Here is a 16,845-nt window from a genome sequence, read left to right as displayed (position 1 = left end):
CGTCAGCAGCAGACAATTGAAATGCTTCTCCCTTATAAACCCCTTAAAAATCAGGGCACTAATTTAAAATGGGGCTCTTCTGCTCTGCCCCTGTGAGGAAGAGGCTTCAGTGGATAACCATGGGGAATGCCCCTGGTCCTACAAAGCAGAAATGGGTCTTCTGAGCTGATGTACCACATCACTCGGCTCGCCTTTGCTCATCCCGTACCTCCTGCCCACACTCCCTGGAGAGCTCTAGGTGAAACAGAAAAGACCATAAAAACTCTCATATCATGACTCCCAACATGACAGAGTCACAAATGTCAAACTTATAGACGAAATAATTACAGTGGTTCTGTTGTTAGAGCGCAGTTTCTCCTTTAAATGAATTTCTGCCACAGACAAGATGATTTCATACAGGAGGGCAAGACCAGGACACCTCAAAGTTTAATAATTGTGTATACCTATTAAAAAATGACAGTAATAACATATCTCTTTTTTTTTTTTTTAGCTGCCCAAGGCAGAGTAAAGGAGGACGTGAATATGCTCAATTATAAAGCCAAGCAAAGAACAATCACATGAGATTTGAATAAGTGTAGATAAGTGTAGCCGATAGCCCAAATAATTTACTCCGAAAAGCTTCATTTCTGGAAGAACAACTCAGTAAAAGAAAGCCAACAGTCACAAATCCTTCCACAGCAATTGGGTCAAACTGTGACTGGTTCTAGTGCACTTGCTAAAAAAAGCAAATGTTATCTATTTTTAAACTAGATTAGTTGTCCCACAATATAATACAAAGCATCAGTGTTTAAAAATGTTGATTATCTTCAGCGTACTTTGGATCTGGTTCATTCAATCGTGTTTCCTTTTCATTTAGTAGGCTAAACCAAGATTTTAGTCGTAACGGAGGAGGAGGTCATTTTTCAGACTTTTTTCTTCATAAACTGCCTCATTCTTTATAAAGCACAGAATCTCCCAAATCTCAAATAATTCTTCTAACTGTTGCTGGTTTGTGTACACAAGCTTTTCCAAGCTATGCATCTGCTGGAAGTATCCTATATTCTGAAACTATATAATAAAAATCTAACAGGCTGATCTCTCTTTTTCCTTATCTGGTTTTGTGTAAGACCATGGGGGCTGTGGAGAGTCGCCGTGCTATCACTGACAGCCCCCAGCAGTGCAGAAAGTGAGTTGAACGAGCTGGTAGAAGCACAGGGCTGCATCTCCATTAATAAAGCCTGAATGGAGGCTTTGATTTCTTTCTAGGCAACAATATGTACAGGCACTGGTAAAAATTTACTGTCTTTAATATCATTTAGCCTTTTGCATTTCTCTGGCCAGTTTGCCTGTGTGCTCTGAATAGGGAGTGTTGGGTATTACATGCTCTGGAAGTGTTAATCAATAGGATTAATTAGCAGGCAGTGCCAAGAGGAGAAGACAGGCTGCACTCAGCATCCCCTCACTACTAGAGCTGAATGAGGGAGCACTCAGACCAGTGGAGCGAGCAGCAAACAAAACCAGCTGAAGTCTCTCTGAATTATAAGATCAGCCTCCCGTAACCCTGTCTGACTCAGGTAGAGCTGATGTGAGTGGCTGTTTTTCCAAGGAAACGGCTCACCGGGATGCACATCCAGCTGTCCCCAGCACAGTCCCCAGTTGCAGTGTGAAGCTGTGACTTGTTACACCAGTGTGCCTGCACCCCTCCACGGAAAGCCCTTGGGGAGTGAGCATCCCCAGGCTGCTGCAGGTGTTTCAGAGACTGACCCTCTCCTCCAGACAAGTTTCGGGGTGAGATGCTGGTGCTCCGTTCCCTTTCCCTGGGCTGCCCTGCAACAGGGGGCTGGCAGCAGGCACGGGAGAGAGCAAGGGCCGCAGCACCAGTGTAAGGCTGCTGCAAATGCTCAGGTCTCACTCGTGTTTTGGAGAATAGAGCAATAGCTCTGCTCTTTGGGGTCACAGCCCCTCGGGGCTCCTCTGAAGGAGTTCTCTTGCTGCTCCCTGTTGGGCACAGAAGCTGTAGGCTGAACCCTAGCTCTCTGGAAGCCTAATTTTGAAGCTGTAAATTGTAAATATCTATTTGACACATACTAAGCCTTGCCTTGATATTCATTTAATGCAAAGTGGTTTTATCTTTTCATCCATACCCCAGTAATGCTGCTTGAGGCCGATCGCTATGTGGATACAGGCTGCCCCTGAAGTCAGTTCAAGTTGAGCCGAGTTAAAAATGAGGAAAACATTTCAGGATTGGGCCCAGTTCAGATAGTGATTACTGTCTCTGTATGCAAACCCCATGCTTAAAAAATGCAATTTTTGAATATAAAGGCGATTTCTCTCTTTTTGTAGCAACTCATATATAGTCTTGCAGGAAAAAAGTTTCTTTGAATTTAAAAACCTGAAATGTTCTGTTTGTTTAGAAGTCTCAGCACAGACGGAGATCTCTGAAATTCAGCAGGACTGGAAGCCTTCATTTCTCAGCAATGAAGAATTCACCCAGTTGATGTTGGAGGTGAGCATGCATATATACCTTTCTAATTTTGTCTAGCAGTCATGGAAATGCTCATGCATCTACAATAAAATGTTATCTGCAGTTCCAAAAGGGGAGGTTTCAAGTACTGCTGTAGCTGACCATCAGGCAGAGCTGGTCACTGAGACAGAGTCCCCACATGTTGCTTTTCACTCTGGACGATGCTGTTGCACTGTATGCTGCCACAGCCCGCAAAGCTGCACAGGGACTCCCAAGAAATGCAATCCAGGGGAGAGATTCAAATCACAGGTTGCATTTTATTTTTACAAACAGAGGTGAGGAAAAGGGCACGTGGCAGTTTTTCTCCTGTTCTTGGAAGGCATTATTATTACCTAATATTTATGCAAGACTATCACCTAAAAGGCAACGGTGCCACGTCCCTCTAGTGCTAGGTGCTGTACGAGCAGATAAAACCTGACAGCTCCTCTTGGTTTGATACAGTTAATACTTCCATTCTAATGATTTTCAAGGCCTTATCAAACACTTCTTATTCCAACAGGGAGCAGGGTTATTTTGCAATGATAGTTTTTAAATCACCTTTAAATTATACCATAGATGCTTTTAATGCTAGCTGGGATTTAAAGGGAGGTGACTCAATGTCGTTTATATAGGTTTGAGATGAAATGCAAATGAGCTGCTAAAATGTATTTTTCTCTCTCAGTAACAACTAGAACCTTCTTTAGCAAGGATCTTCTCCCGTACTAAACACATGGAGGTTGCATGGCCCCGCAGTGTCCTCCTCCTCCCACAAATGATGTGACTGTGGGGCACAATTCAGGCTCTGGCAGCAGGCAGGGAGGGATACTGGGAAGCAGCTTGACCCACCAAGGAGTGGCACAAAGCTGGGGCACGTTGCTGGCGCCCAGGGGGTGGCAGTCCCTTGGCTGTTGCAGTTTGTTGTGATGAGACTCCCCTGGCCCAGTGTTAAGTGAGGCTTTGCTCCCACTGCACTGACGGCCGCCCATTCCTACCTCAGTGCACAGGAACTCTACATATGTAACTCCTTCAGCCTGCACTGAAATATTTCCCTCAGATAGCAATAAATTGGCAATTGTCTTGACTGGCTGGGCCTTTGTTGATTCTCCTTGTATGCCACACAATCTTAAACAATTGATTTTAGTTTCCCAGCTTATAAATCACCTTCTTGCTACTCTAATTTTCCATGCCCTTCAAGACAACATTGGGTATTGGGATCTCCTGTTGAGCCAGTTGTTCATCATTCTCTGCTTTTTTGCCTTACTACTAATCTTATTTTATTAACATTTGGGCAAGACTGCCTGAAGTTTTTCCCATCCTGTTATTACAAGATGGGAAGGTTTTTTTTCAAGCATTGATTCAAAAGAATCAGAGCATAATTGGCTGCAGTAATACATCAGCTTTCCTGAAAATGGCCTTTTCTTACCCCATTGAAAAAGCTGTCATCAAATTACATAAGAGTAGGGATTAGGCTCTGTTTGTCCATCTAGGACTGCTAGTGAAATCTTTGAAAAGGGATATGGTCTCTCAGTGTTGGAGGGACCAGTTGGGAGTAAATAAAAACAGAATTACGTATGCATACATTAACTTGATTTTACCACAAAATTCTTTGTATAGTTTGCATTGGATATGAAATAAGGACTTGATTTAAGAAAAACCCAACAGTCTTCACCATAATAATAGGCACAGTACAGCTGCCTTGTAAAACCACTGCTCTCTTCTACAGGTTAACAGCTATCATGCTTTTTTAGAAAACAGCTTGAATGTACTACACTAAAGAAAAACTATTCTCTGCACTTAGATTAACAAAATCAAACTAACTATAGCAGCTGGAGGGTTTTCAGAGATGTTAAACACACGCTTTTCTACTGGGGTATAAGTTATTGACCTGCTTTTCAAAGGACTGTAGCACCAGCAGATTCCCATTGACTTAAATAGTTGTGGGTGCTCAGCATTCTCTGGAAAAAGGAGCATATGTTTGTGTCTTTATTCAAGGCTTTGTGTTTTCTTTTTTTTAAAAAAAAACCCAACAATTAGCATTTTCCAGTATTCTCAGAATTCTTTCCCTTATTGAAGTCAGCAGGGGGGAAGGATGTGCTGCAGCTCACAGAATCAACTGCTAGTCTGCCTTGGAGGCATGCCTGGGTTTGCAGTGAGGTTTTGTAATACCGTGGCACCCTGATCAGGCCGTTTGCAGTACACCTGTCTGCTGAACAGGTATCGCTGCCAGAGAGTATAGCTGAATCTGCTCTGACTCAGTCATGCTTGCAGTGCCCATATTGCTCACATACTGCAGGCTACACTGACCCCGGAACCCCGATGCACAGACAGGAAGGATCCAGACCTGCTCCACTTGAAAGCACGGGGAGCTCCACCAGTGACTCCTTAATTGCAACAGGAAGGTTTTAATGTAGTCTCTGAGCACCAAGTATTGAGTCTTAATTTTTTAATTTTTTTTTTTGGGGGGGGGGGCAGGAGGTCTGCTCAGATTGGTTTGCTTTAATTCTGGATATCTACCTAGATTAACTTTGAACAACATTTAGCTCACAACCTTGCAGCTCAGACTAAAGAAGAAATTAATTTTGAAGGTGAAATTGCTCCTGTGGGGAGGACGGGGGTAAGGCTGACATTCGCTTTCAGTCTTAGGAGTGAAGGGGCTTGCTGCAAGGTGGGACTGAAGTGAGGAAGAAACTTTGCAGAAGGGTGAATTTCTCTTGGAATAAGTAATCCAATACCACGCACTTTAAAATAAATCACTCAACTGAAAGTCAGGCTAAGGATTATTTGATCATTTGCATTGCTTTTACTTACACGAAAGCCCAGTAATATACAACATTACATTAATACAAACTGAGATTTATGGGTTTTGCAGAGAAGTACCATTTTGAGATAGGACTGCATCCTTTCATCGTCCTTTGATATTTACACAGAGCTCAAATGTTCATTTTAATAACTTCCAAGGGATCCAGTCTTAGTCATTTTGCATTATTAAAATGTGTGATTAATTTAAAAACTGAGACATGAAATGTTCCTGTGAGCCCTTTGTTGCTTCAATAGTAGGTTTTACTAGACTACAAAGAGTGTTGTAAAAGTTAAATCAGACTGTAAAATCAGAGAATTACTGTTCTGCAACTCGAGATAACATTCCTACAACTCGATAACAATATGGTGCTGAAGTCAAACTGTTTTCATCAACGTGCGATGAGACGCCCTGTTTACACCACTTGTTCCTATCAAAGCACTCTCCACTTGTCTGTTTTCCTTAGGCATTAGATGGCTTCATTATAGCAGTGACCACAGGTGGAAGCATTATCTATGTGTCTGACAGCATCACACCTCTTCTAGGGCATCTACCGGTAAGTAATTCTGGTATTGGCTTTTCTACTACACATTGTAGGATTGGGACCTGCATTTTTAGGAACAGATGTAAAAGGGTGCGGGTGGCGTGTGTGAATGGTGTTTTCACCAAAATGCAGTGAGGGGGTTTGTCCCTGCGTTATGCTGGCCAGCTGCTTTTGATCAGCTCTGTTCTCTCTCTGTCTGATTCATACCCTTCAGGTTTTCGTTGCTATGAGGCACTTCGACTTGAATGGGAAAAGCTCTGCGGGAATACTCTGGCTAGGGGAGGGACAGGGTGACCTGGCTGATCTTTTCCATCTCTGATTTCTAAGCTAGCAGAGAATAGCACCAGTGCCACTGGCAGCTCGGCGAGGAGCTTGTTAAGGGCCTTATTCTGCTCCCAGGGAGGTAAAGGACAAAAACCTCATTGAATTCAGAGTTAGCCAAGGGCTGCTGCTGAGTGACCCCACAGCTCAGCTGTGCTTTCCTGAGGGGAGCACACCCTGCCCACAGGAGGTGCTGGTGGAGCCAACGCTTGGCGCTCAGGTCCGGCACATACAGCTTGTTCTATCTGTGGGCTGCTGGGTCTTGCTGTGGGAGACACTGGAAGAGCAGGGAAGAGGGACTGCTCCGAACCCTGCTCCTGTTGCTAAGGCTGCTCTAGGAGAAACGGCACAATAATTAAGGATTAATCCTCACATTCGTTTTTAGTAGCTTGGTCTGAAATAAAGACATGCCCAGGAGAAAAAAATAGCTGCCAAATCATTATTGTACCACCACCACCACCCCCCGCCACGTTCTTAGGAAAATTACAATTCTTTTCCTCTTGTTTACTTCGTCACCAAATACATATTATGTTTTCCACCCAGACAAATGTATTTCATACACACTATTTTGCTGTAATATGAACAAAAATTATTTTCTTCTGAGGCGAAAGGAACTTGATGAAAGGCAGCAGCTCCTGGTAAATGCCAGAATATTGCTATGCAACAACAGATTGAACTGAATCTATCTGTTTCAGCTTTCTTTAATCCTCAGCGGTTGAGAAAAACAGTAGTTGACCATTTTCTAACATTTATCTTCACTTCAAAGGCAGAGAGAGCCCTGTCCTGCATGCGGGCTGTTGGGTCTTCATACACTTACTGATTTCCATGGAATTTCCTTGTCTTTCATGGTTTAGGGGTTTCGTTGCTATCCCTTGCAAATACTGATTCTTAGTGGAAATGGTTGATCTGCTGCAGGAAAGTACTGCTCTTCAGGAACACACATTTCAGACCCTGTGCATTAAACCTTAACCTTGGATGAACATGGATGTATTCAGGTTCATAATTCCCAAGCTGGATCATCAGACACTAAATCTGTTTTCCCTCCCAAAGTCATACCTTGTGTGATAACCTTGCCCAGTATCCAACCCAAAACAAGGACAAAGACAGGCGTTATTTTTTATTCACACAGAAGCAGCCCACAGCAGCCCAAGACAGGGACCACTCTGCCAAGGCTGGAGGTGGAGCAGGAGCTCCCACAGACCTTCTCAGAGCTGATGGAGTGATAATGATTAACAACTGGGTGCATCCCAGAGGCTGCAACTAAGCAAGCAATAAGGGCTTCTGCCTGCCCAAGGTTGGCAAATCACTACAGCCACAGACAGGGGACAGCTGAACGTGCAGCTAGGTGTAAACAGCGTATTTTAGTCCCATGCTGCCCTTTCCATATGTCTTTTTACTTTTTAAAACTGATCAGAGTGCTATTTGGAAAATCTGTGTGGCTTGTTTTGTTTACCTCCAGGATCTATTTATAAGCTAAGTTCAGTCACTGTTTGAGGGACAAATACCAATTCTTTTTCCTCTGCGACTGCGGGGGGAACACTCTGCAAATCTTCTGCTTCAAGTACTGAAAGGAAAGCAAAACTGGGCAGAACGCAAAGCAGGACTCTGAGGGCCCCTATGAAGAAATCTGATGCTTTTTCTTTCATTAAAATCATGAAGGACTCTGGTGCTGAGAACAAATATATCCGATTCTCTTTAATACAGCTTCCCTAAGTTCCACAGAGGATTTTCAAACACAAATTTCCCCTGTTGTAATTCTAAACAGTTTGTTTTTATAAGATACGGAGGCTACTCTCAGGGTCAGTTGATGTAGAGAGGTTTAGCTCACATGGTAAGATTTACTGTCGCTGAAGTGACCTCCGGGAAAACTGGGCACAACTCACAGCATTTGCCAGTCAGACCCTCTGACCCCAGGACTACGCAGTCTCTGGAGGAGGGTCCTCCCTGTCCTTCTTACCTGTTTTGCTGAGTGCAACAGTTAAAGACAGGCAGCAGGGTATTTCCAACCTAGAGGAGGAGGTACAGCTTTGCCACAGACTCTGCCTGTCCACAGACTCAGGCAGAAGGTGCTGCACCTGCTCACATCTGGAAGAGTTGGTGTCCATCTCACCCACCTTTTAGTCCTGTAACCAAGGGGTCTGTGCTCAGCACCTGCCCATGTGACAGTCCACAAGGGCTGGTGGGAAGCAGTTATGCAAAGGCATGAGGTCCCTGGCAGGGCTGAGCTGCTCCTGGGAGGGGGCCTTTTCCTACCCAGCAAAGCTCAGGCAGCTGCTTTGCTGTGTTGGGTCAGGGTGGGAAAATCCACAACAAAGCAACTGTACAACATACAAAAGCTCTGTGTGCTGTGTTGCTATTGCAGGGCAGCAGTGGGCATCAATGCAGGATACACAGAGTGATGCAGGTTGATCCCAGCACATGAGAGAAGAGCTGTATTTTTTGTGTTGATGTGAAAGATGCCTGTTGCATTTGCAGCTCTTCACCTTCCCATTCCTGCAGTGATCATGCCTGCTCAGTTCCCCTGCATTTTTTTTTCCCCTGCAGCAGGAATAGCACATCATATTTCTTCTTCACCCAGCTCCCCCCAGAAGCAATGAACAGTGAGGAAGGTGCTGCATTTGAGAGTACAGCTGTTTCTCTGAAACCACATAGATATTTTAGCTACACACCAAATGATTGCAGAACTTGGTGTATTGTATTCAGAACAGACCAGCATCCATGTACGCAAAAGTGTTTTCTTTGCCTGCCATAGCTATCTGGGGTAAATAGAAGTTTCCATTAGCAAGGTGCCACAGCACTAGCTAAACTAGCCAGCTGCAACAAGGCTTTTACCATCCCATACCAGGTTAACTTCAACAAGTAGTTCCCACACCTTGCCCTGACACAGCCATCAACCCCCCACAAGGTTTCAAAAGTTCATCTACTGTCCACGCTGTTTCTCCATCCTCTTCAGGCCAATCCACCCACTTCTTGCCTCTGCTGCATCTGCCTCCAGGCCCCCTTTTTCTCCTGGGGCCTCTCCTACATCTAGGGCATGGTCTCTTCTCCCTCTGCTTCTTCCAGGTCCCTCTTCATCCACTGCCCCTTTCCATACCCCTTAGAGCTATTTAACTACTTAGCAGCAACCAGCCACAGCTGCACCTTATCCACATCAGCCAACCCACCGCCCCTGAAGCCAGCCCACAGCTGTATGTTATCAATGTTAATTCACCTGCCTTCATTCCTCTACAATTCCTCTACAAGATACATAGATTCAAAAGCGCAGAGTAGATTCCAAGCTTAGCAGCATAAATATGTATTAACATAGTTCATATTGATCTTTTATCTGCTTTGCCGGCCTCATTCACCAATGCTTTGTGGCTGTGTCTGCCAGTGGGGCAGAACTGCCTGCTGCCAAATAATTAGAATAATCAGACAAAGTGCAAACTGTTTTCCTCCAACTGATGCATTTTGGTCTGTGGTGATCAAATTTTGTCCATCTCTCCAGACACCGTTTTGCCATGGCACCAGATGTCTGCTCTTTGGATCTGGTGCAGATTTAGCTCTGAATAGCTTGCTTGGCATTTCCTGCAGCTCCAGCAAGACTGTGGAATATTTGCTCGCTTCTCTCTATTTGACCTGTCAATATATTCTTGATTGACATATTGATCCAAGAATATTGTTGGAGTCTTGATACATACAAGAGCCAGAAATTCTGTTCCATGAGCCGCTTTACAGATGTGCCTAACCTGCAGGAGGCAAGGGTTGTGAAACACAGTAAGAAGTAGATAGCTTATCATTTTTTTCTAACTCGTTAAAAATAAGTGGGCATTTCCTAACAGCAATGATGCAAACCAAACATTAAATTCCAGATATGGTACATGATGGCAGCAACAGACATAAACGCCAGGGCTTGCAAATCAATTAGTAGCTGGTGCTCAGGGCAGGAGGTTGCTCTGAGGGGCGTGTGGAACAAAAATGTCTCTTGCAACTCCAGCTGCAGGTGTAGTCGCAGGCCTCTGCAGTTAACACCTTAAACAGAAACGACACTGCAGAACTGATACAGGTTTTGAATCAGGGGTTGTTCACAGTAAAGAGACAAAAGGTGGTATATCCTCAGGTCACTGAAGAAGCAATAGTGAGTCTGAAAAGTGGTGACAGCTCACATCTACTCCTCCTGCAGTTACTGCTGAGCGGATGGGAGATTAATTAACCTCCGTGAGACTTACGTGAAACTGGTGGATAAGTATCTTTATCTACCATTGAGAGGTAGAAAGGGAATGAGCAGGAAATATTACTTCTCTGAGCCTTGAACAGGAGTTGCCACCGCAGTTTCCCATCATGTGCTCTTTCTTCATATGCCCAAAATTACGTGAACAATGTACTATATTTTGTGTAAATATAAATAGAAATATAATGTGTGTATAGAGATATATGTGTGTATAAAACAAATATATACATGATATAAATACATGTAACTGTGTATTTATACATACATCTACATGACAAACAATGTATGTATATATGTATTTATGTATTTATACATATATAAAAATATTAATCATGTACTGCATCAGTAGGATGGATATTAATAAGATATACACTAAAGTCACAAAAATAATTTTCAAGTATTCTTCACAAAAGGGATAGTCAAGTAACAAGCATATGTAATAAATACTTATAACTGAATAATCTAAAGTGATGTACTATTGCATCAAGATCAGCGTGTAAAACGTAGCACTCATTTTCAAAGTACACTCAATGCATTTAACTACTCTAAACAGGAATTCCACACAGAACAGCAGGCGTGGGTAGAAAGCAGAGGGAAACCAAAGCGCAATCTTACGTAAATACATAAATAAAATATGATGCTTAATAACTTGCCAGTCTCATACAGGGCTAACACATTTTCGACATGACTATGCAATCTGATAGCAGCTGCTCTGACGACACACGAAGCTGTGTCAGTGTGCCAGCTCAGCCCGAGGTAGTCTCAAGTGAGATGGATGTAAGTCAATGCCATTAGAGGGTCACTTTATCTCAGGACTTCCTTTCAGACGTGCTCTTCTAGCATTAGTCACCATGCTGAACACAAGTGAGATCTTTCTCTTGGCAACCCTGTGACAGACTCTTTAGATGTGGCACTTAGGGACATGGTTTTGTGGTGGACTTGGCAGTTCTAGGTTAATGGTTGGACTAAATGGTCTTAAAGGTGTTTTCTAACCTAAATGATTCTGTGATTCTATGTTTCTTTGTCTTCTCCACCTTGGGATAGGGACATGGTTTAGTGGTGGACTTGGCAGTTCTAGGTTAATGGTTGGACTCGATGATCTTCTCCACCTTGGATATCCACCTTGGGATAGTCATGGTCTTTTGCACAAATCCCTCTCCTCTTTCTGTTCCCAAATCTCAGTACCTAGATCTCAGATGGATTTCAGGTTTGTGCCATGGGGCTGCAGATGCCCAGGCATTCAGCCCATGGCTGGCCAGAGGGCTTGTGCTGGTGGCCCCATGAAGTCCCTCTCCCCAGGGACTAACTACTGCTGCTGCAAAGCAATGCCTAGACTGGGGACTGCCCTTCTCCCTGCTCCCACCCGCCAGGAAGCAGGAAGGGGGAGCAACGGCTGCTGCCCTGAGGGCACTTCCCAGGACCTGAGCGACTCCCCCAGGGAGCGGCTGGATCCGGGACTGACCTGGCTCTTGCAGCCAGTGACCTAAGGTGACTTCCATCCCCACTGCTCCCACTAGTCAGGGTTTTCCAGGGAGCGAGCAAGCTCCAGTGAGTAGCACAACAGTCCTGTGCACGGAGGTAGCAAGCAATACGGGGAGCCAGGCTCCCGTTTCCCAGCTCACTCTTGAGTCTCGTCATTTAACTGTACCAACATACCCAATACATCTGATGGTCTCTGAGAAATTTTAGGGGAGCCTCGCTGAGCGCTGAGAATTAAGCTGAGAACCAACCCACAGACAAGCGGCCGCTCTGTTTGCCCAGCAGTTTCCCCCCTGTTTTAGGGTCCCAGGAAATCAGTGGGGGGAAAAGTCCTGTCAACTGCCACAGGCTTTTTATCCACATTGCTGTGCATCTCTGCAAGTGTTGCTCGTCGTGATATTTCTATTTTTCTCAAAGGATCTTTTTCTTTACAGTGCGATGTCTTGGATCAGAATTTGTTAAATTTCCTTCCAGAACAAGAACATTCAGAAATTTATAAGATGTTATCTTCTTGTATGCTTATGACGGATTCTGCTTCATCAGATTACCTAAAAAGTAAGTTTTATTTTATCTTCCCCAGTAAGTGAAGAAGCACAGGCAGGATAAAGAATTTCTCTCAGAAAGAGGATTTTTATGTGATGTGTAATATAAAGGTTAGGTTCATAGCCTTTTAAAAGGATCTTGCGACCTGGAATGACCCTTTGGTTCTATTTTTAAATGAAACTCATTGCCTTTATTTTACTAGGCTAAGACTACTTGCAGTTATGTTAATTATTAAATATCGTATCTTTTGAGACAGCTAAGGAAAATAGGTTAGCCGATGGAAACTGAGAGTTCGCCGGAGACATATCACATCTTAATTGATATTTCAGCCTGTTCAAGTAAGATGCTGTTCAGAGATATGCTAATGTCACATAACTTTGGCTTGCATTATGGTTGAAAAGTATCTGTAAAATCATGGCAATTTTTTTTCAATTTGAATTTTGTTTCTCTTAAAAATGCTTTTACTTGCCTCATCCTTATTCACTCTAGGAGGTAAGACGTAGGAAACCAGAAAACACAGTAATGCAATATGTACAGCTGCTTAATCTACTGTATATACAAAACCTGCAGCTGATAGCTAATATGCCAAAGTTAATGTAATAGATATTTTGAAGGTAATTAGGCATAGTTTTCCAACAGAAGATGTAGAACAGCTGTGAGTCATGAAATGCCTGACTAGAAAAAAACTATAAATGAAGGATCCAATACTCTCCTTTGCTACACCAGTCTATGGCAGTGTAACTCCCGTGATGAGGGTGGTGTAAGAGGAGGGGGAGGTATTCTCGAAGGCTGTCCCTGAGCTGCGGGCAGACCTGTGCACGGCGCTGAGCAACCTGCATCCCTGCAAGGTGCTTCACTGCAGAGGCTCTGATGCTGCAATGTATAGCACATTGGCGTATAGGACTCTGAGTGGCGTCAAGCTGCTCTTGTGCTGCCATTTGCAAGATTGGGGTTGGAAGACATTGTTGGTTGTGTTTAGCTTAAATAGTATATTTATTTCTTCTTCTTCTTCTTTTAACAATCCAGCTGACAATGAACTAGAGTTTTATTGTCATCTTCTGAGAGGAAGTTTGAACCCAAAGGAATTTCCAACATATGAATACATAAAATTTGTAGGAAATTTTCGGTCTTACAGCAATGGTAAGCTTTAATTGTATAAATGATACTTTAGCTGTGTAAAATAAAATATAAGTGTTGCTCCATTGAACAAAACAGGCTTTTAACTGCAAGGACTATTTTTAACATTATGGAGTAAATTCTGCTTCACACGGCTCTCGCAGCTGATTTACAATATCTGGATGATTACCTATGAAGAGTGGAATTGTGTTAATTGCTTTTGTTGCTGGCCTTCACTTGTTAGCAGTGATTCTAGACTTTGAGTAAGTTTGCAGATAATGGAAGTTTCAGAGGAGGGTTTGTTTGTACTCACTAATATTGTGCGCTATGACTCTCCCTATTAGCTAACTAATAAGCTTGCTACCTTAGCTGCTGGCTTGCATTAAACACAAACAGCCAGAACTGATAATCTGCCAAATCTGCCCTCTCACCCTTCTCTGCAAAATTTTGGGGAAAGGCAGCAGCACCACGCAGCTGAGTGCCTGCACCCGCCACCCCTTGCTGCGGTGAGAGGTCCCCTGCCCCTGGTGTTGGAGTGGCTGAGGACGTTCCACCTGCCTCCCTCTCCAGCTGCCATTTTACATTCCTCTCCAGCACTGCGGAACCCAATACTCTCCAGAAAGAAAAAGGAAGAAATACAGTCAGCATAGTCACTAATGCACCACAGTAGGTCTAGGGAAACCATCTTTCAAGGGATGAAGAGCAGATTTTCACCTCCCCCATTCCCTAGCAGATTGCTGCACGGCCATTAGTGTCAGAAATGAAATACACTTTTATTACTTTCCCTTCTCCTGCCTGCCCAAGTTTGCTTTAGTTACTTGCCTGATTGAACTCCAGAGTGGCATTTCCAAAGTTGCTGGTATTGTTCCAAATAGGTCATCCTCAGCAAAAAAATTCCCCACCGTGCTTTCCAAAAACCGCACGTCACGCTGTGAAAAAAACATGTCCCTGTCCCCATTTAACTTTCTGCTCTTGCTCCACATGACTAGAATAGAAACCTACGTGCAGGATGGAGATATGTATTTCTTGTTTGGTGCCATCTGAACTGAGGCTTTATTTGTATAAAAAAATGTAACTGACTGTATGCTTTCTAGTTTGAATGAAGCGAAATGCGACTGCCTGACAGACGCGCACACCAAGCTGTTCTGTTTTCTAGAGCAGAAACCGGATTTCAGGTGCTGACTCATAAGGATAGATTTCTACCAGGGGAATTTCTGATCCATTTTCTTCAAGGATTTTCAGCCTTTTATTTTGGTGTGACCTTAATATTGCCTTCTTACCCGTTAAGATTTCATACCCAGGATTTGTATCAGTGGCTATTTCTCAGAAGAAGGATAAAACTTGCATTACAGATATCTTTCCTAGCTTAATGCATACAAACGAAATGGGAACATACTGCTTTCAGAAGACACCAAATCGTTTTCCAAAAGACCCGAGCTTATAGCTTGCAAATAAGACATGTCCTTCCTGCTTCAATTCTTTTTTTTTTACCTTTGCCACCTTTTTCTAAACATGCTTTATTTTGTCTCTTCCACTTTATTTCCATCTGGGCTGCAGTCTGACCCTCTGGTCAATAGGGAGAGGACAATCCTTGCCCCCACTCTGTGAGATGGTGCCTCCTGACCCCCTTCCCATCTCCCCATTGCAGAACAGCAGCTTGCCGATCCTGACTTTAGTTTCCCCAGCTCAGTGCAGAGTCTGGCAGAAATACTTGCTTCACCAGTGCGTCCCTAGCACAGCTCCCCCTTGGCCGGGGGTCACTCCCGTGGCCTCCTCTGCCCTCCTCCACCAGCCTGGCTTCTAATCCAGCACCCAGCAAAGGTGGAAGCAAGTGCACTGGACTCGTGATGTAGCAGCAGCAAACTCTGTTTGCTTAGGAGCTGATAACCTTGAGCCAAGGACAGAGTGAGCAGCTGGAGGAAGGTGCAAGCCTCCAAAGTGGCTGTTGTTAGCTCCACCGGGCTTCTTGCATCAGACAGCTGCACCCTGAGCAAGGCACGGGGGACATCAGCTCAAGCGAGCACTGTATGAATGCAGCCACCCCTTGGGCAGCTTTTCAGCCCCAGGACTGGGTGCAAGCAGCTGTGCTTTGGCATGGGAACTTGTGGCATGGACATCTTTGAGTGTCTGATGGGCGCAGCAGTGGGCTGGGTTCCTCTGCTTGGCCTCCCACACCCCAGGATGCCCCGTTATCGGGCACTGTCCTCTCAGCCCATGCACCCCAGGGCTGTCACCTGCCAGATCTACCAGTAATTGCTCTCTTCCTCCCATGAAATAAATACCTGTTCCCCAGCCAGCCCCTCTCCAGGTGTGAGGCCAAGCGGGTGAGAAAGACAGGGGTAGGAAGGGTAGTGGGGGAGAGACATATCGCTCACAGGCCAGCACTCATCATACCAGCATAGGATCAGCTGGCCCCGAATCCTGTTTTTTGGAGGTGTTTGTGAAGGAAGGAGGCTAAGCTAAAGATAAGAAAAGAGTTTGCTGGGGGAGAAAGACAGAAATTGCAAATTAAGCTTAATTAGCAGGAGACGTTCCTTATAAACGTATTCAAGAATGCTTTTCCCTGTAGCTTTTCACAGCAGTGGAAGTGTGAGCATGTTTTTACACATGGGAGACTGATACAGGATGTTCTTCTCTAAATAAAAATCTCTGCCATTCCTTTTTAGTCACCCAACACCAAGTTCTACCTTTGTTTCCAGTGGTTTGCTGAACATACCCTGAGTCCACCCTGCCTGCACATTCCTGCCGTAGGGATGCCAGAGCCTCTGTGGCCGGGGAAGCTCTTTTATCCCTGGGTAGGCTGTATCCCATCAGGATACTTAACTATTCCATTCTCATTAATGTAGGTCGTGGCAGTGGCAGTCCTAAAGAATCTTTCACCTTTCCTTCTCACTTAACCTTCGCTAATGTTTTGAAGAACTGGTAGGTCCTTTTTTGCCCTCTTTAACAAAAATGTCACTAGCTTTATTCTACTTCCACATAACCTTTTGCATAACTTCCCTTGAATTATCATCTTCTTAGATCATTTTATTATTGTTCATTGCTTATGGAATGGTGGTGCTTGGGGGAAGGGAGGCATGTGTGCTGGGGTCCCAGTCAGCTTTCCCCCCTTCCTCCTCCCTTGTACCTTCTCCGTTAATCGCCTTGTGACTTATGGCTGAGAACATCATATAGGGATGGGTTTGAATGGATTAATGTGAAGGATTGAGGTTTAGAAAGCCAGTTAGGGGCTTAGCTGCTCTCCATAACTTTAGGGGGAGCTCTGGGGCTTTAAAGGCCATTATACTGAGATGCCAAAGAGAATTTTTTTTCTGCTAAAATAGAAAATGTACCTGATATCTACCAAGGTGACT

General features: G+C 44.2%; 1 protein-coding gene across 2 annotated transcripts in view; it reads left to right on the top strand.

Annotated features, from left to right (window-relative positions):
- NPAS2 (neuronal PAS domain protein 2) overlaps positions 1-16,845 on the top strand; it is a 106,408-nt gene that overhangs the window by 57,475 nt on the left and 32,088 nt on the right. For both annotated transcript variants that reach the window (XM_056329242.1, XM_056329243.1), the window contains exons 4-7: positions 2,394-2,485; positions 5,746-5,835; positions 12,268-12,388; positions 13,403-13,516. In XM_056329242.1, coding sequence (XP_056185217.1) covers positions 2,394-2,485; positions 5,746-5,835; positions 12,268-12,388; positions 13,403-13,516 — 417 coding nt within the window. The remainder of the gene's footprint in view (positions 1-2,393; positions 2,486-5,745; positions 5,836-12,267; positions 12,389-13,402; positions 13,517-16,845) is intronic.

The sequence above is a fragment of the Falco biarmicus genome, chromosome 2 (assembly GCF_023638135.1).
Source record: "Falco biarmicus isolate bFalBia1 chromosome 2, bFalBia1.pri, whole genome shotgun sequence".
Lineage (NCBI taxonomy): Eukaryota > Metazoa > Chordata > Aves > Falconiformes > Falconidae > Falco > Falco biarmicus.
This window is presented reverse-complemented; position numbering and strand designations above follow the sequence as displayed.